Genomic DNA, 19,906 nt, shown 5'->3' on the forward strand with positions numbered 1-19,906 from the left:
TAAGCTTAAAACTAGAAGCTAGTAGTAATATTAAATTAAAAGCAAGACACACAATAATGGCATAAACATATTCCTTGTTTACTGTGAGTAGAGAGGAGAGAAAAAAAGTAAAATGGGTATGTCCAAACTTAACCTACTGGAACCTAACATCTCTCATTTTGTACCATCCTACTTTGTCGTGAAGAACTCACACACCCACCATATCTCGCCTTGGATGCAGCATCATAGCTAATGTTTTTCAAACCTAACCTCACACAACAAACCAAGGCTGAAATCTCCCCCAACATGCTTAACCTACCTAGATTGCTGTTAGTGCATCACCAACTTACAGCGACAGCGACTTACAGCAGATTCGATCTTACGGTGCCTTTTCAGCGCCGTTAACGGCGTTTTACGGCGCCGTAACTTGATGCTGCATCAAGTTACGGCACCGTAAGGCTGTTGACGGCACTAATGGCAAGAATAGGCATCAAGTTAACGGCGCTTACGGTGCTGTAACTTATGCAGCCTCGAGTTACGGTGCAGTAAGTGCCGTTGAAGCGCTGATAACAGTGAAAAACCAACTTCTGGCGAAAATCAACTTATGGCACAGTGCTGGAACAGATCCCCTGCCTTAAGCCAGTGAAACACTGCAGAAACCACTGCACAAATCTCCAAAATGAAGGTTGCCAAATGTCACTCAAAAGTACTATATGTACTCATGGCTTCTAACTTCTCTTCATCTTACATTTCATAAATACGTAGAAGGTTCAGGTTGTCTTAACGTCAGGTGTTCCTTGGATTAACTATTCAGACACAAGATTTATCATTCTGCATATTATGGTGTCAGTTTTAGGATGGAAAACTGATTCCTTGGGGAAGTTTTTGTCACAGGATGCTAGTATAAAATATGAATTCCTCATTTTCTCTTTTTTAATTGACTAGAATCACTTAATATGTGAAGCAGAAACACTGATACCCACATGACCGTGGCACCATGTATATGAGACGATGACTAGACCTGATAAGGTTGGGTTAGGGCTTTGAAATATAGCAGACCTTCCCAACGTTGAGTACTAAACGTTGATGATAAGGGTAGCATAAACTTAGTCCATCTATCTAATAAGGAAAAAACTGCAGTTTTTATTTTATTAATGATATTTTTTCTGTCTTTGCAAGAAACTGTTTTTCATTCATTAATCCATCAGCACAACCTGTACCTTACACTGATGGCCAGTCACAGCTCTCAAAGTTCCGTCCTTGAGTAGAATATGGATATAATGTTTCTGATTACTTATGCCTATTTGAGGATGTTTCTCAATAAACAGCTTTTGATGATAGTGAATTACAGCTTCCTTAAAAATTGAAATCACAGTATGCTTAGGACTGATGTGTTTGGTAGAAGAATTTGAGAAGCTCCTATTGCTGAGAGCAGCTTTCCTCAGTCAGAGAGAGGTTGACTTTGTGTTTGTTTCGTACCAAATGGAACAGGCAGGACTAGTTGAATTTAAAATGACTCCCAGTCTTCTTAGGGATAACAAACAAAATCTCTCATTTCTGTAGTCTTTAATTAAGGTTTTGGCAGGATTTTTTTTTTCTGAGTTGAATGCTTCTTGACCAAAGAATTTAAGTAAATAATTTACCTAACAGTGGAAGATTCAAGTGTTTTTATGGGAGGGTTTCAAGTTTGGTTTATAGATTTAGTTGTCTTTTTCAAGGTATTTGCCTTTCCTTACGTTACTAACCAACAGTCAACCATATAGTTGTCATAGATTGGTTTATTTTGCTATCATGCTGATATATTTTGTAAATCCGAGGTTATGGTGAGCAGCAAATTTTTAAAGATCGCCACTAGAGACAGGGAGAGTGACAGACCTAACGACAATGACTGCCACCAAACTGGACTGACCAGCTTAGAAACTTTTAGCAAGGGTTTTTATTAAAAGATTCTTTTTTCCACAGTTGCTCGGAATGTTGCACGTTCCCCTCTTACATGGGGGGATAAGGGAGGTGCTGTTGTTATCCAGTTTGTCCACGGATAATCCATTAACATTCACCTTTGCCTGCATAATTCTTGTTGTATCTGTTACCCTGCTGGAACTCTTCAGACTTCTTTCGTAAGTTCATACGTTCGTTTTTATTATCTATTTTTTTTCAAGTTTTAAGAATATATTAACGGTATTAATGGCTCAGCACGAGGTAGACAAGCATTGGGAAAAGAAGTCGAAATTCTTTTTTAAATACCATTACTTTTTTGTCTTTAATGCATCGGATCTTATTGATATATCTGAATGATATATATTAATATTAATATTTTCGTAGCATTTTACACACTAAAGCATAAGTACTTTATTTTAGTGTCAAACAGTCCTACATGAATGAAAGCATTTCTTTTGGATTTGAAAATGAACTAATCATTAAATTACTTGGCTTTGCCAGTAAATTAGTTTCTCATTACAGAAAATATTGTCAATGAATATCTTCGTGCAAAAAAAGTGTGATTTTTGTTAGAAAAATATGAAGCCCTCTCCAGGAGATATGTTCTTATTTTGCTGAATACGGTATGATAGAAAATATCAAGAAAAACTCTAATTCTGAAGTATCCCTTGTAACGTGGTCATAGTATTGGATATTTCAGTGAAAATAAAACGTTTTTATAATAAACACGTTTTCCTCACATACCCATTAGTAATCATAAATTGCCTTATTCTGTGCAATGGATTTCTAGATGCACCAAGTTTATAAATCTTGGGAGGCAAAGACCCCAACGCTCTTGTCCAGACTAACCTTGTGTCTCAGAACGCGTCATTCTGGAAAGTTTGCTGTTCGATTTCATGTACTCCTGTCAGGGTAAGGTAATGGTAATCTATACACAAATACTCATCATTATCATCATCAAATCATCAATATTTTTCCCTTTTTATATTGCAAATCATTCACGATAAAAGCCTTAGGTTACTGAGGGAATTGCAAGTTCATATGAGTGTCAAAGATATTACACATTTTTCACCTTTCCTTGTATTGTGGGCACCGGAGAGGCAATTATACGTAAAGACTTTGAACGAGTAAATTCCTGCGTCCATATTGGCTGCAGAAAATGAATTCGAACAAGCAATAAGTTTCGATGAAAGTTTTCACACGTTTCATTTTTACAGTGTACAGAAATGTGTTAGGTAAGGTCTCGATCCCATGCCTCACCCCAGCTCAGCTAACCATCCTTAAAGTTAAAATTTAGCCTGTTTTGCTTCTGTGCTGTTATATTTGGCTGTCAACTTTCTAAAAATGTTAATTTCGAGTTTTGGTTTCCTAGACTCAAGTTCATGTGAACTTGCCAGATATTTTCTGTGTGCTCAGAGAAAAAAAGTACAGCGTTTAAACTTGGAATTAGGATGAGCCAAGATTAATAGAACAGCAAGGAAAGCATACCAATTACTGTAGATATATATAAAAAAGTGGTCTTTTTACCGGGGAGTAACAAAATGGCGAGTTTTAGTAGTTTACCTTCGACCCAACTACCTCGTATTACAAGGCCGATTGGTTCCAGTGGCAGGGTATAGGATTATAATCATCTCTTCTGTTTGATTCGCGTTTTGTGCTCATTTAATCGTACTTTGGTCATCATCTTCGGATATGATATGGGACAAATCTTGTGTTAACGGAGACTTATTGCCACTGATGGCCAATTAGGATTTTATGTAAAGTTCAGTTACTGAATGTTTAACTTTTCATGTCATGAATAGTTAAAAAATGAGGTTTGGATAGCTCGACCTCTAGTAATATATACTGTAGAAGAGTGTTTTTTCATATTTTTTGTCTTAAATTATTTCCTAAAGGTAAAATTCAAGATGTGAAAAATAATTTTTGTTAATGATTTTTATATGAATAATCCATATACCAGAAAGGATTGTAAGGATCCTTCCGTATTTTCATGTGAGCATATTTCCAAAACAGGAATTTGTAAAACATCACAGGGAAGGTGACGTGGCCATTTTGGACAGATTTTACGTGTTTGGTTACGTAGGTCAGTAAAGTTAGAGATTTGCTCCTCCCAGACAGCCCCAAGTTTATGCATGGTATTAACAGTTGCAAAAACAGTTTAAGATCTAAGATGGCGGATATTTCGTTTCATAGTGCAACTGCTTTGAGGTTTTCCTCCTGTTACACCTTTCAAACCTTTCTGCTCTCAATTTCCCTTTCTCAGCGCTGAATGGCCTTATAGGTCCCAGCGCTAGGCCTTTGGCCTAAATTCTGAATTTGTACATCTGTATTGCATTTCACTAACCTTGTCTGACCTCCTGCAGGTGGTGGGTGGAAAACAAATACTCTGGCGGGAGTTCCGGGATGGGGTCTTCCTGCGGATGCAAGCAGTGCAGTAGCTTGACAGCATGGTAGGTATGGGCCATGTGTCACTTTCAGTACAGGCTAATGCTCTTTCATTTTTCCCCCTTTGGTAATTAGACTTCTGCGCAAACGCTGATTGGTTCCCTGAACATGTCTGATAGGAAGGCAGTTGTAAAGGTGCGGGTAGTGTGATATATTTAACTTAATATCTTCGTTTTATTTTCGTTTATCATCAGAAATGTTGCCTGAATTTTTTTTGTGTTTCTTTTGTGCTCATGCGATTTTATTGTCGGTTTTTATTTTTGCCGTGAAACGGGAGCAATTTTATAGAAAGGGACAATTGTTAAGCATATTATTGAATCCATATATCGTATATTGTAGACATCTATGTCTAGTAGGTGCATTCCTGCATTCTGTGAAAAATTAAGGAGAATTTTTTTTACTTAGGTTTCTTCTAGATTCATTGCTATTTTCTTGATGATTTTTAATGAGGATTAATATTCTTTAATCTTGAGTCCTTTAAAGGCAAGTCTATCATTTACTTTTTCCCATTTTGTTTTTAATTTCGTGAGGTCTGGATAGATAAATGCATCGTATTACGCGTCCTATCGGTCTTTGCTTTAAAAAGAAAATTTATTAGTTTATCTAAAGTAAAACTGATGCCATTAAATGGCATATTCTAGCGTCATACCTTTGGTTGTATTCGATAATATTTATACCCTACTGTTCCAATCAATTTTTTTGTCTTCCACTACTTACGTTCAGTCCACCAATTGTGTTGACTTATCACAGATTGTAACACTAGTGACGTATGGTGGTGTAGATGACCTCTGAAATTGGTTCATGTAAGCTACATTTGTTAAGGAGTCCACACACTCGTTCAAATGTTGGCGTTCTCGCATATTTTCCTTATGGTGATTCTCTTAAGTGCAATTGATAGTAAGATTTTATTATTAAACATTCTTTTTACAGTTTCATTTATTTACAATTCCAAGTCAGACTGACGCTGTATTTGTGTCTTACAAAAAATTATTGACTAACAAAATCCATGTAACAAAGACCGGGCAGTATTCCTTTGAGCAAATCATCCGTTTCAGTGATAACTACTGCAGTATTTGAGTGATTATGGAAATACTAAAGATGTATTTTATGAAGCAGATATTCTCTTGTGCTTGCATAACTTTACAGAAGCTTTAACACGCCTTTGAATGATTTATTACTGTAGGCAAATCATCAGTGTAGGCTGCGGCATAATTTTACTTTTTGACGTAGTTTCAATACTGAATTATTCTTTTATACTCTGATGATAGAGGCACTACTGCTATCAGATATAACTCTCCTGCAAGGATGTGTGCTGGTTACCTGGTATCAGACTGATATTAAAACGCACTTGGAAATACCAGACTTGTGCCATCAGCACAGGTGCAGTAACAGAAACGATTAAGATTCGATAAAGCTCGATGTACCTAATCATATGACTGCTTATCTAATATTAGTAGCTCCCAGCACCTGCACACCTGTGTTCTTTCTAACTCTACTTATTAGAAAACCATTAAGTGCGCGGATACAGTTCAGTAGAGTTTGCTTAAAGTATGGAAGAGTTGTAGAAGTTAGATGGAAGTTCACAATAGTTTTCCAAAACTTTTTTATAGTTAGGTTTTATAAAATACAACCTTAGATGTATACTTTGTTTTTTAAGTAATGTCGTAGTAATTTAATTATATGGAAAGCAAAGAATATGTGATGTTACACAGATAATCTATAATTGTTTTCAATGGAAATTATTTTTAACCGTCGTTAAAACAGTTATGTTGATTTCCATGAAGGTACTTTTTATTTATATTTGTTGGCGCTTTCTTTGGGATTACGAAGGTCTGTAAATTCGAACATAGCCACCAGGATCCTGATAACACAACTAAAATAAGGTTTTAATCCGTCGAATAATCCATGTGACATCCCATTTCACTTAGGAAGTGTTTTTTGGATATTGATGTCAGTATATTTTATATCAGTGGGAACTGCAGCTTTGATCTTGAAGATACATTTAATATGTTGACTCTAAAATATTCTGTATGCATTTATATTAGGTACTGTGTGCAGATAAGATAAGGTACGTATAACTGAATCACGACAATATGGAACGTGATGAATATATAAATAAAGGCAATACACGAAGGAAAGTGAAACAACGGAGTGGTGCTAGGCCTTTCGACTTACTGTCCTTTACTTAGCAGGTATAAGAGGAATACGTAGTATAGTTTGCTTATATTTTTTACGAGGAAAGGTAAACCTTCTCAATTACGAGATTGTTTTAAAAACAATTCCTAGTCGTTAATCTCTTCAACAAATTACTGCCAGATAGTCGTGCCTTTTATATATTTGAATAAAACCGAGTTTTAAAGAAAAATATTTTATTTATTAGTCATGATAAAAAAAAATATTTGTTCGTTTCAAAGTGTTCAGAGCACTAACTCCGGATGAGATCAGATTTTTTTTTTATTTTTTGTACATGGTATTTCAGGTAACGGTGAAGTGTAAGTGGTATTACAATCCTCAAATATTTGATGAATTTCTCATGGATATTGCTTAGCTAATTAATTGCTGGTTATGTTCCTTTATAAAGTCATGGTCTTGTTTTCTCAATTTCGTCCTCTGTTTCAGCATTGGAGAACGCAGGGAGTATGACACAATCCATGATGCTGGTTCACCAAGCAGAGGAGAGTCCTCACCACACCTTGTTGTCACAACTCCATCGAATATAGAAGGGTAAGAGAGAGAGATAGATTTATAGGACATTTATTTTTCTTGTCTTTGTACCTCAAAATGAGTAGATTCCTTTATTGTGGTTTGAGATTTGGATGAACCAGGCCTTATCTGAGGCTTATAATGATGTCTCAGAGGAAGTGTGTAATTTTTTGGGAAATCGGTCCACTTTAGTAACCCACTTTCTATTTTCATGTTGTTACTGTTAGGTCAGTATATGCTTCTTTCGTCATTTGCTATAATGTTTCAGAGTTTTGTTCTTTGGTCAAGGCTTCTCTTCGTGTATATGAATTGCCTACAATCTCCCCCTTTCCCTTGTTTTCGTTGAGGGTGCAGTCCATAGCTCGTCCGCTCTCATTTAATTATTGTACATAGTTTGCCCCAGTGTCATAATGGCACTGTTTCAAAAGTTAATTCTGGATTGTTGATCGTGGGAGCATGTCTGGATTTAGTATCCTGGAACTTTGTCAATTCCAGTACCTCCAAGGCAGTTTTTACCTATTTTATGTGGTCTCCAAAACATTTCCAGAGTTTGATGTATGGAAAAAGACATTCACTCGCCTGCTTCTCTTAACATTTTTGGTGCAGTTTACACCAACTTTGTCTGGGAGAATTTACTTGGCAATTTGTTTCAAATCTGTCAAAGAATTTAGCTATTTTTGATGTGTTAAGCACTTTTATTCATTTCCAGTCACTAAAGCTTCCCAGATTTTGTGGTTCCTATATTTTGTTCCCCTCACAAGGAGATTGAATCACCCTATCATTACGACTGTTTTTGGATTCTAGGCCAATGTTCCTTTGAGGCGAAGAAGAGAGACCTTCATTTTCCAGGTAGTTTTAAAATACTTTCCAGCCACAATTCATATTACTCTGTGGAATCTTTACTTGGGTTGCTCAGTTCTGTGACATTTTCTCTCAATATGCTAACCTCTGAAGTTCTTTCCATTGTCAAGCCTTCCTCGACTTAAATGATTTCATTTTGAAGAGAATTGCTTCGGAATACTCGTTACACTTTTGCCTTCCTTCCATCGTTTTGGCTTTAATCAGGTCAAGTCTTGATAAGGACATGAGGCTGTCTGTCATTTTTGACTTGGCATAAAGGCACAATTGAAGTAACACTTCATGGCAACAAAGGTAAGTTACTAAGTTGTCTGAAATTTGAAATATTTGATTTAGTATGCAGGCGTCTCTGAATGGTTAGGAACCCTCAGTCCATGAAATCTAATTTATATACTGAAATTTATTTACTGGAAAATGTTAACTGTCACTTGAATTGAGAAACTAGAAGGCAAATAGTGAATTATGAATACTTGTGTTATATTGGTAAGGAGGGTCCTTGGCTTGAGTGTATTCAAATCATCTGTGAAGAGATTTTTCTTAAACTGGTTGACGAGTTTTCTTGTAAAACGATTAGCGGGTGCTTGCTCTTAGGAAAGTATTGGGTACATTTTTGCTTTTGAAGTAAGTGTTCCTTTCATTTCTCAGTGTAATGTAATTTAATTTTGTGGCATTGAAAAACCAACAGATATATGGAAAAGACTTGCTTATAAACATCATGTGGAAAGTACTGTTAGTGTGAAAGTGGTGAATGAAACACAACTGTCGTTTGTAGTAGAATCTGTAGAAATGGTGTAGGTGCCAATAAGTCATCTCACCTTCACCTCACCATTGATCGCCCTCTTATCATTTCCCTGTATTTCAGATGGATATCCTGGGTTTCCATAGGTATCCTTCAGTTCTTTATCTACGTGTTTTCAACCTTCCTCATGCTGATTGCCATGACCATGAACATCTATCTGATTATCTCAATGGCTTTCGGGTCCATGTTTGGAAAAATGACTGTCGTTCTGTTGAAGAAGAAGCTGATGGAAGCCCGTAAGTGACGTCACAACAATGGGGCTTCGAGAGGTTCCATCGATGAAGGGGAAAGGAGGTTACCGTTGCCAGGGTCTTCTGTTTGTCAAGATCATCTCTCCTCCCCACCAAAACCTCTTAAGGCCTTCGAAGTCAGAACATCTGCCGCAGCACCTGTGAGTTTGTGACCTCTCTTTCCCTTTGCAATTTTCGACAACTTTTATGTACAAAAAATAGACTTGTTCTCTGTGCATATGAAAGGTCTGCAACTTCTTTTTTCTCTCGCTCTTAGCAGCTTGCCCCCTACTGTTGCACGAAAAATAGCCATATGTCCTTTCCTAATTTCTCATTTCTTTGTCCTATTCTCTCTCTGTCATATCACTTGTGTAAACCGCCCTCTTCGCCCCCCCCCCAACACCAATTATCAGTCTGTACCCCTGTATCATTTCCTCTCCTCTGTTCACCTCCTCTTACTTTGAGAACTTTTTTCTAAATCCTATTCTCCTTATTTCTCTGCCACACACATCTCTTCTCATTCTCTCTTTGTATCTCTCCCCATCTCTTGCTTAATACCAGTCTTTCCCACAAAGAAGTCTGGTGTTTCTGCCTTCTACAAAAAACTATTTTCGCATAGTAATTATTGTCCTTTTTTTTCTCTCTATTATATCATTTTCCTAAAAAAGTGTTCAGTTTTTCTGCTTTTCACAAAAAAAAAAAACTTTTCATATGGGAATTACTCATTCTACCCTTCCTCTCTCTCTCCCATGCCTCGTCTGTCATCCCCTGACACTCGTTCTCTGTCACACATCTCTTACCCCCTACTTCTCTCTCTCTCTCCCCACACCCATATCAGTCTGTAGCCTTCTGTCTCTTTCTGCTGACAGAAATCACGTCTGTATTCATCCCCCCCCCCACTCTCTCTCTCTCTCCCCTGTTTTCCATTTTCTAAGCCTCCTTCATTCCTCTGCCCACATATCTTGTCCTGAGCCCTCCTCCCTCTCTCTCTCTCTCTCTCTCTCTCTCTCTCTCTCTCTCTCTCTCTCTCTCTCTGCACATACACACATCTCTTCTAAATCCCTTCACCCCTCTCTCTCTCTATTTCTGAAACGGAAACGAACTTAGAGAACCCTTTCTATCCTTCAAAAAAAACCTTGTTTTCCCACTAAGGAAAACATGTTTCTCTTTCCTTAAGTCTCGGAAATTTGTTTCTCTGTTTTTAGTTTCTCGATATTTCTTTTTCAAAAATTATCTTTTTCTTTATATGCCTTTCAAAGAACAGCATCTTGTCTTATATAAATCTCTCTCCTTCAAATTTCAATGCTTCTGTTTGTTTCCCCAGTAAGTTTCATACTAAATAGCTTAATGGAGTATGTGATTTAGTCAAAACCAAGCGTTGAGACCCATAGGGTTTTTCAGGGCTATAAATAGCTTCCTTTTCTCCGCTATTCTTCCTTAAAAAGTCTGTTATCATAGCATGGTCTAAGCAGTAAATAGGACGTAGCATTATTAAAGCAGTAATTACCATCATTTCCTGTATGGCATGGTTCCCCCGTAGTGGACCATTTTATCAGCATTAATAAAATCAGATTTTAATCTGCTTGCTTAGTGCCATAGCAGCAGTATAGGCAGTAGCTATCGTACTCAGCAGTAAACAGTGAGTCGTATACCATGTCTAGTTACTGTGTTTGCATGACACCAGCAGAATTTATTGATATGTCCCTCTCTCTTTCCAGGATTTACAACATGGAGGTTGGGAATCTCCCCATCCCCAGCCAGTTGTGGAGGAAGTGTCAAGGGCCTCCCAACTTTCGCTACCCCACTGGACCACCTCAAAATTTTAACTTGGGAGGAAGTGTTAAGGGCCTCCCAACTTTCGCTACCCCACTGGACCACCTCAGAATTTTAACTTGGGAGGAAGTGTTAAGGGCCAATCTTCGCTACCCCACTGGACCACCTCAAAATTTTAACTGCCTGTAAAAGATTGGTGATATGCTAGTGTCAAATGGCAACCTTCCTTACAGGCTTAGTGTAAGGAGCTTCAGAAGCCCATTATTAATCTCCTGTGAGCTGTCACAGGAGATTCATCTATATTCCGTCTTGGGCAGCTATTTTTGTGCATATGACCTCTTAGTATATGACTTCTATGTGACCCTGGTTAAATGTTTTAAATTGTACCACCCAAATGCTCTGTGTGATCTTGGTTAAATATATATATATACCATTCAAATGCAGTCTGAATATAATCAATACTACCATTCAATCTGGATAATTAAATTATGAAAATTGGTAATGAATTTATTTTTGGTAATGAATTTTTACAACGAGAATTATGCAAGATTTTCAACAACAAAAATCGAAAAGTTTATATATACAAAAAATTTTTTTTATATAAAAAAAAAAAAAAATCGAAGTTTATATATATTTACAAAATTGCAAAATTTTTTTATATTACGAAAAAGAAAAATAGAAAAGTAATTATACAAAAATTTATACAAAATATATACAAAAAAATTTTTACAAAAAAAAAAAAAAAAAAAAAAAAAAAGTTTATATATATATACGTAGAGGCGTCCAGAAATATTTTCATCCCGAAAATATATTAACTGCTCTGGATTACCAGCAACTTATTTCGGTTTTAAAGGTTACCGGTGATCCTATTTATATTGCCTCTCCTAGATATCTTGCTGTCACCTGAGTTCATCTTCTCTCTTTGGGATGAATCATCAGGAACAGGTTACTGGCGATCCTATTGCCTCCTTGATATCTGAGTTCCTCTCTTGGGGATGAATCATCAGGAACAGGTTACTGGCGATCCTATTGCCTCCTTGATATCTGAGTTCCTCTCTTGGGGATGAATCATCAGGAACAATCTATGGAAGAGATATATTTGCATTACTACCCACAAATAAATACAACTGCTCGAGACTTTTATAAATACTGAAGGTACATAAAAGGGGGGGGGGGAGAGAGATGGACTGATTTCAAATGTAATTTGTATTCTCTTTAGTGGTTTTCCTTACTTCAAAGGAAAATATATCATAAGAAGCAATACAAAGGAAGGAAAAAGGAAAAGATAGAGTTGTGATTTTCAAAGGACAGACCAAGAATACAGCAACATTTTGGTATAATTACTGACAGTTCAATGTCTTAAAAGTATAGATTTCTAGAGAGAGAGACTTTTGCAAAAAAAAAAAATGGCCGATTTTCATAGGAAAGACCAAGATTATAAACTTGGTTTTTGCATAATTAAGGAGAAGTGTTAGTGTATTTGAAATAGCAAGGCCTTACCTTACCTTAGACCTTACAGTTCGTTCGGGTTGCCCCAGGAGGTCCCTCAGTGTGAGGCACCTTTGATGTCTACCAGAGAATTGCTAACGCATCTTCCGGTATATTTTGCATCTTCCAGAGAGAGAGAGAGAGAGAGAGAGAGAGAGAGAGAGAGAGAGAGAGAGAGAGAGAGAGAGAGAGAGAGAGAGAGAGAGACTGATCTCAGTAGGAAAGACCAAGGACACAGCAACATATTGGTATAATTAGGGACAGTTGAATAGTATCCTTGAAAGAGCGGATATCCTAGAGGCTGATCAAAGGAAATAATGAGAAATACAAACTACTGTACTACGAAGATTCCTGTTGGAAAAACTACTTAATATATGTCAAAACATTTTCAGTTCAATTAACACTGAATCTGACACACAATTTTATTAAAAAGCAAAGACGAGAGCAACACTAGAAGTTGGTTAATACTGAATATTAAAAGTCCAGAGACAATGATTACCACTTTACCACTTTTCTCGAGCCATATTTTAATATTACTGGGAAGATAATCTTAAGTCTCTTCTGTAAACTTTCACAGTAAATTTTATGTTTGTTGCATTTATTGCAAAACACGTATGCAGTCATAAATTATCGAGATAAATTCGAACTTTATAGGCATATATAATACTTGATTATCAAGGAGTTATAAAAAAAAGATTAGTTGCTGAGAAGCTTGCCCTCACAACAGGAGAAATTATGGCGTTTTAAATAAAGACTGCGAAATCTTAGATTATGCACTGGGGACCATTGTCTCATGCAGGATAAAAGACAATCTAATCATTTAAGTTACCAAACAGTGCTATAGATTTTACCTTGGCTTCCTCAAGCATTGCAGGAGGCATGAATGTTAACGGCAGATGGCTCCTAAGGACCCGAGGTTCAGGAAAAGCTGCGCCATACTACGTTGGCGCCATCTTTTGGATCGTAACTTGGGTGGTGCTTGAAAAAAACCACTCGGGAATGGCATACTCGTCTTAGCAGGCTCTGGAGAAACCTCTCTTGGGAAGAGCATGTCTGAAATGTACGAAGAGGAGGCACAAGAGGTCACTGGAAGAATTTATTACAGGTGAAATTCACTGAGGAATATTGATATATGAACGGGTAGAAAAGATTATCAGATATAATAGACAGATTTTGCATTTATATATCAAGCTTAAAACCATATTTAAGGCATATTCATTTTAGTGCTTTATTTTTTAAGCTGCTCCTTCATTACGATAGAAGAATGGCAACACAACTAACTTCACAACAAATTAGAGAAGCCGCCACAATACCCTGAGAGCGCACCCACAACCTACCAAACCCCCCCATGAAATCAAAATTTCGACAGACCCACTCACCTGCTAACCTCCCCATCTAAGGCTGCCACCACACATACCCAGCAGGGTTGCCAGAAAGAACCAGCTGCCATGACAATAATTCTAAAATCTACCACACGCCCCCATGATCTCACACCAAGCTCTCCTCTTGACAACCCCAGGAACATACCACTTTCCCCTAACTGGATCATCCCGTCTCACCCTCAACACATCCTGCAAGGTAACTGTCTGGGCACCAACAAAATCCTCCCATCCTGAACCTCCTGCTGTAATCTTAATTTAGCTACATGCCACCCGCAACCAACCAACTACTGGGTAGTGCCCTACCAACTTTCCACATACTGAAAATAATCCTCTTTGGCTAAGATGGGCTGAGACTTCCAGAATTGGGAGTTTATTACCTCTAGAAAATAACAATTCTCCCTGCTCATTCTTCTTCAGTTTCAATCCCAAAGCAGCACCACCATCTAGGGGCTTAGGAGCTTTGGTAACTAACCCATGGTCATTTAAATGCTTTATAAGTTCACCCGAGGGTACTCTACTCTTATCGAGTCGAATATCAATAATTTACGACTTAGTTCCATCAAAGATACGTTTGAGCTTAGCCTAAAACAGTTTTCAAAATTTTTGCCATTATTCTCGGTGCTGAATTCAATCCAAAACCTAGCCTTGTCAGACAAATATATTTTACCTATATAATTCACCAACTGATACTTCCAGAGCTCTACTCTAATTTGTAAATAAGCAGATTTTAGATCAACAATGGTTCCAATCTCTGTTTGCCTCCATTCTCGAAGGGTTTCATTGCAAACAGCAGTTATTTCATCCCCTGTATGACAACTCGCATGAGTATTCAGCTCTCTAAAATCTAGTATGGGTCTTTATTTTATTCTTGGTAGGCTGTTCAACAACTATCAAGGGTATAATACCCGTTTTCACATCTGTCCAGGTTACTAAAATACCTTCTCTGACCCATCGCTCAACGTCGTCTTCAAAACCTTGTTTCTTGTCACCCTGCAAACTCTTTTCACAGCAATCTACTTCATTGGTGAGAACTGGTGGACTAGACTTCCATTTCCATTCCACTGTCCAATACTGCCCATCAAATGTAGCATCAAAGCCTTTATCTTTAATTACTTCTAAAGTCTCCTCTAATTGTGAACTTTGTTTTGGTTACTGGTTGCTCAGCAATTACTTCAGAAGTCTCCCCTAATTGCGAACTTTGTTTGCTTACTGACTGCTCAGCAATTGCAGTACACAGCTTCTGACCCCAAATTCTACTGTCCCACCTGCAACTGCAGTACACAGCTTCTGACACCACATTCTACTGTCCCACCTGCAACTGCAGTACACAGCTTCTGACCCCAAATTCTACTGTCCCACCTGCAACTGCAGTACACAGCTTCTGACCCCAAATTCTAATGTCCCACCTGCAACTGCAGTACACAGCTTTTGACCCCAAATTCTACTGTCCCACCTGCAACTGCAGTACACAGCTTTTGACCCCAAATTCTACTGTCCCACCTGCAACTGCAGTACACAGCTTCTGACCCCACATTCTACTGTCCCACCTGCAACTGCAGTACACAGCTTCTGACCCCAAATTCTACTGTCCCACCTGCAACTGCAGTACACAGCTTCTGACCCCAAATTCTAATGTCCCACCTGCAACTGCAGTACACAGCTTTTGACCCCAAATTCTACTGTCCCACCTGCAACTGCAGTACACAGCTTTTGACCCCAAATTCTACTGTCCCACCTGCAACTGCAGTACACAGCTTCTGACACCACATTCTACTGTCCCACCTGCAACTGCAGCACACAGCTTCTGACCCCAAATTCTACTGTCCCACCTGCAACTGCAGTACACAGCTTCTGACCCCAAATTCTAATGTCCCACCTGCAACTGCAGTACACAGCTTTGACCCCAAATTCTACTGTCCCACCTGCAACTGCAGTACACAGCTTTTGACCCCAAATTCTACTGTCCCACCTGCAACTGCAGTACACAGCTTTTGGCCTCAAATTCTACAGTCCCACCAGCAACTGCATCATCACCATGTGATCAATATACAGGGTTTCTTGTCGTTTCTTCTCTCAGGCCTATACAACACCAATTGTTCTCCTCAGTGTTCACTGCTTAGACTCACACTGAGTAACTGACCTTTAAAGCAGGGCTGAAATATTCTACTCTCTCTCTCTCTCTCTCTCTCTCTCTCTCTCTCTCTCTCTCTCTCTCTCTCTCTCTCTCTCTCACACACGCACAAAAGCCAGCTTCCTATGGAAAACTCGAGACTTTTCTGTTTATGGATGAACAGATTTCTCTATTTCTAGAATTTTCTTTGAAAAATCGGTCTCTCTCTCTCATGAAAAAAAGCCTCTTATATAAACTTTAAACTATTCTATTGTTCAGTCAATCGATGAAAAGATTTCACTCTACATTTGGAACCTACCAAAGACATGCCTGAAACCTACCAAAGACATGTTTGGAGGTAATGATGGGACCTTCGTAACCGGGAGTGACTCACAGTGTTTGGGTGGTACAAATTAGCAGTCCCAAAAGCTCTCGACAGGCCTAGCAAGCCGGAGAGCTTCAAGCCAATTGCTCAAGAAACGCACGACCTGCCTCAGGACGGACTTTTGGCGCAACGGATGCTCGGGCACAACATCCGGACTCGGAATGGAAAAGGACATGGTCAAGGACATGGTCAAGGAAAACAAAAAAATATAAGAATAGGGACGATCAGGCTTACCTACCTTCAGAGGAAAGGAGCAAGAGGAGGCGCTCGGGACAATGAGAAGCTGCAAAACTCCTTGTGTTGCTGGAAACAATTTATTTGTGATGGGTGTATCCTGTGTGTGTTGGATATTCCTGCTGTTAAACTTTTCGTATGTGGGCTAACAAGCCTACTGTGTGAACACGTATGTAATTTTGAGTTACTCACCCCCTTAAACACGAAACTGCTATGTAAATTTTTAGTGCACTGGTGCACTTTAAAACACAGTAGGAGACATTTCAGAATGACTACATTCCATTACTCAAAGCTGAATCAGGACAATAACAAAATTTGATTAATTTGGAGTAAGGGAAAGTTAATTTTTTATCTGTATCCTGTCATATGAATAACTAAGCTGTTAATAAACTACATTCAGTTTTTGTTTGTTTAAAATTTAATTCCTACAGTTTATTCTGGTCCAAACTCTCTCACAAAGTTACAAGTGTGTGTGTGGCTTTTACACAAGAAAATCTGAAAAAAATACTTGAATTTGAAATGTCTAAACTTCACAGCCTACTCTACCCCTAACAGACTTTTAATTACTACAGTATTCAAAGGCTTTGACATATTCAGGCTAATGAATGTATTTTGGAGTAAAATGTTCTTAGGATATTTTTACACTATCTTCAGTACCTTATGAGTAACAAAACTGTGCCCCTAAGAAAGCACAAAACGGTCCTAAACCATTTAAAAAAGGAACTGCGGTACCTTAAGGGTTTTCTTTATAGTGTGCAGGTGTGGTAACGCCTAAAATTGTTGGAGAGAAAATCACGGGGAATAGCAAAAAAACAGAGAGAGAGAGAGAGAGAGAGAGAGAGAGAGAGAGAGAGAGAGAGAGAGAGAGAGAGAGAGAGAGAGAGAGACCTAAATACCAAGTTAAACTGGATTGTCCTGAACTGATCAAGATCACTGTAACAGATACTGTACTTGAGCAGCCATGGACTACATTCTGTAATGTCTTATTCCTTGGTAAAAATACAAAATCTTTGGACCCAAAGAAGCAGTGCGAACACAAACCAATGACCCACTTGTACACATCAAGTTACTGAATTTTTTTGTAACATATAAACACAAAATTTATAAACGAATGATACAGTACTTCCTGTAGGTGTTTTCTGTTCAAGTACAAAAGTGTCCTTGGAATGCAAAGCCAAGTCTGAGTACAATGTAAGCATGGAGTCCATCATCTGTTGAAAGACGTGACTGCAGGAAAACCTCGCAGTTGCACTATGGAACAATTATGAGATGGGAGGGGGAAGAAGGAGAACACGAATGGAGGTACAGTAAAAGGAATGAATGGGGTTCCAGCTAGGGGGCGAAGGGACGCTGCACAGAACCTAAAGCCATGCCTACAGTGCACTGCATGAGGTGCACTGACGGCACTAACCACTACGGGGGCCTTTAGAGAGTCCACAAGTGTATTTTTAAAACCGTTATTCTGGAAAATGTTATACTATACTATACAAAAGGGAAAATATCCAGGTACAGCTGCCCTCACAAATGCATAAATGCAGCTGGGAGTTTGACTTCCGAGGCAAGTGGATATGAAGGAAGCAGACCTTTACGGAGAATGTCCCGAACTCATGAGGACTTAACATGATGTAGGATGACAGTGCATGTTGTAATTCATACATCACATATCTGAGGAAAGCGTGTGAATAGAAGAATTATTTTTTTAGAGAAGCAGCAGAGATATATGACATAATCAGAAGACGGTACGGCATTTGGATAACCACAGCTGACAGCTCAAGAAAGAATGGAGCGTATTATTCAGCACTTCCCAAATGACTTTGAAAGAGGACAGAACAGTGTGTTTCAATGATGTAGGGCGTTGTGTGTGTGCGCTGTGCTTGATAGCAAAAGAATTATGTTAACTGCCAAAAACAAACATTGTACAGTTAAAAACATTGTACAGTTCACCACTGGGGGACATAAAAGCAAATTTATATTGCATGGTTCACAACTGGGGGCCATGAAGAAGTTTTGAACCTACGACAGGCCAGGGAGAAAACTAACAATTTTGGAACTAATTCAAACAATGTCGGGTTAGAATGGATGGCAAAGAAGTACCCTAACTTAAGTGAATTGACTTGGAATAAGTGGAGCAGATATAAAAGAATGCAGGTCTCTAATTAGTCAAGATCAAACAATTGTCACTTTGGGGAAGCTAATAAAATAAACTGGGCGGGGCCCTCCCATTTCTAGCCTATGGACAATGCATATGGCGCAGGTAAAGTACAGCCTCTGTGAACTTGAGACTTGCAGTACAAACAGTAACTTCTTTTCCCAAGCACCACCAACGTATAACCATATAGGAAACATTACTCTCTCGGAAACTACTTGAAATGCAAGAGTAATAAAAGACCTCGGAAGGCAAGCACAGAAATTAAACGACAAAGAGGAGAAGGCGTAGGAAGGGAGTATAATACGCTCGCATTTAGAGTAATCGATACTCGGTTCAGCGTTTATGGACCCACCAAAACTCAGGGTAGATAACTGGTCGTAAGAGTAAAGCACACAGAAGGCAGGCAAGTATAACTTGGAATAAATAGCATCACAAAAAGGCTACTAAAGCGCAGCCAACTGCTACAGGAATTCATGTCAAACTGTCTGGGAGAGTTTCAACGTGACCTAGACAGCCTAACCTATTTCTGTTTAAAGGAACTTTATGACCACTCAAAAAAACTTAAAAGTCGCCCTTGCAATATCAGGATACTGATCGGGCAGGCAGCTGGTCATGCTTCCCAAAGAGTAACAGTTTACCCAACGCTGGATCACAAGTCATTAAATGCTTCTCAATCATGTCGAGTAGTGGATAACCTGCCCTCTGGGCCACTGTGGGATATACGTCGAGATGCCAAATGAACACATGCCCTTGGAAAACAGGACAGGAGAGGCTGAGACAAGGAACAAGGTGGAACTCTGTAAATAGTGGCACTCTAGGAGCATGTGAACCTCATCACATCGAAGCCCCATATAAACATTTCATTACCTAATGACGATGCTGTTCGTGAGATTCTTCCCTAAATGCAATTTATCGAGATTCTTCCCTGAAATAAATTTACCCGGCGAGTTTTACCCAAAACCTCATGATGATAAACTTACCTTGAATTCAGAAACTGAAGATTCCATACTAGAGAGCATTGTGGACACCCCTTCATTTGAACCTGTGAAATAAGAAAAATCATCAGTCCTGGCATCAATTTAATATTTTTATAAATCAAAGCTTGGCGTTATCTCTGATACACATACAGTACTAGAGAGGGGTGATAAATATGGCTTATTTGTCCACTGGTAAAACAGTGGAAAAATGGTTCAGAAAACTGAATCCCTATTTTAACTCTATCACATCTCAAAGGGTGATTAACAAAGTATTTTAACACCGTAATTACTGTGACTTGAGGACATAAAATGATTTCTACTTTTTTTATCTTTACAGGCTTGGGATATCCAGATGTTCTATTCAAGAAAAATAGACAAAGCTCAATATTTTTTTTTTCAAACCACCATGCAACTTTTTCTCTGGTAGCCTAACTGAGCTGGCTGCCTTCAGAGGTA

The 19,906-nt window shown here is 38.5% G+C and overlaps 1 protein-coding gene and 1 long non-coding RNA gene across 12 annotated transcripts in view; one reads left to right on the forward strand and one right to left on the reverse strand.

Moving 5' to 3' along the window:
• LOC136855720 (uncharacterized) overlaps positions 1 to 11,164 on the forward strand; it is a 45,464-nt gene extending 34,300 nt beyond the window's left edge. For all 11 annotated transcript variants that reach the window (XM_067133052.1, XM_067133050.1, XM_067133057.1 and 8 more), the window contains 5 exons: positions 1,942 to 2,096; positions 4,281 to 4,367; positions 6,982 to 7,086; positions 8,786 to 9,113; positions 10,671 to 11,164. In XM_067133052.1, coding sequence (XP_066989153.1) covers positions 1,942 to 2,096; positions 4,281 to 4,367; positions 6,982 to 7,086; positions 8,786 to 8,966 — 528 coding nt within the window. In that variant the 3' untranslated portion in view covers positions 8,967 to 9,113; positions 10,671 to 11,164. The remainder of the gene's footprint in view (positions 1 to 1,941; positions 2,097 to 4,280; positions 4,368 to 6,981; positions 7,087 to 8,785; positions 9,114 to 10,670) is intronic.
• Positions 11,165 to 11,473: 309 nt separating this feature from the next.
• On the reverse strand, positions 11,474 to 19,545 carry LOC136855722 (uncharacterized). Its single transcript, XR_010858110.1, has 3 exons — positions 19,454 to 19,545; positions 13,065 to 13,266; positions 11,474 to 11,807 (listed from the first exon to the last, which is right to left on the reverse strand). It is a non-coding gene; the product is annotated as an uncharacterized lncRNA (long non-coding RNA).
• Positions 19,546 to 19,906: the final 361 nt, after the last annotated feature.

This window comes from Macrobrachium rosenbergii, chromosome 32, assembly GCF_040412425.1.
Source record: "Macrobrachium rosenbergii isolate ZJJX-2024 chromosome 32, ASM4041242v1, whole genome shotgun sequence".
NCBI classification, from domain to species: domain Eukaryota; kingdom Metazoa; phylum Arthropoda; class Malacostraca; order Decapoda; family Palaemonidae; genus Macrobrachium; species Macrobrachium rosenbergii.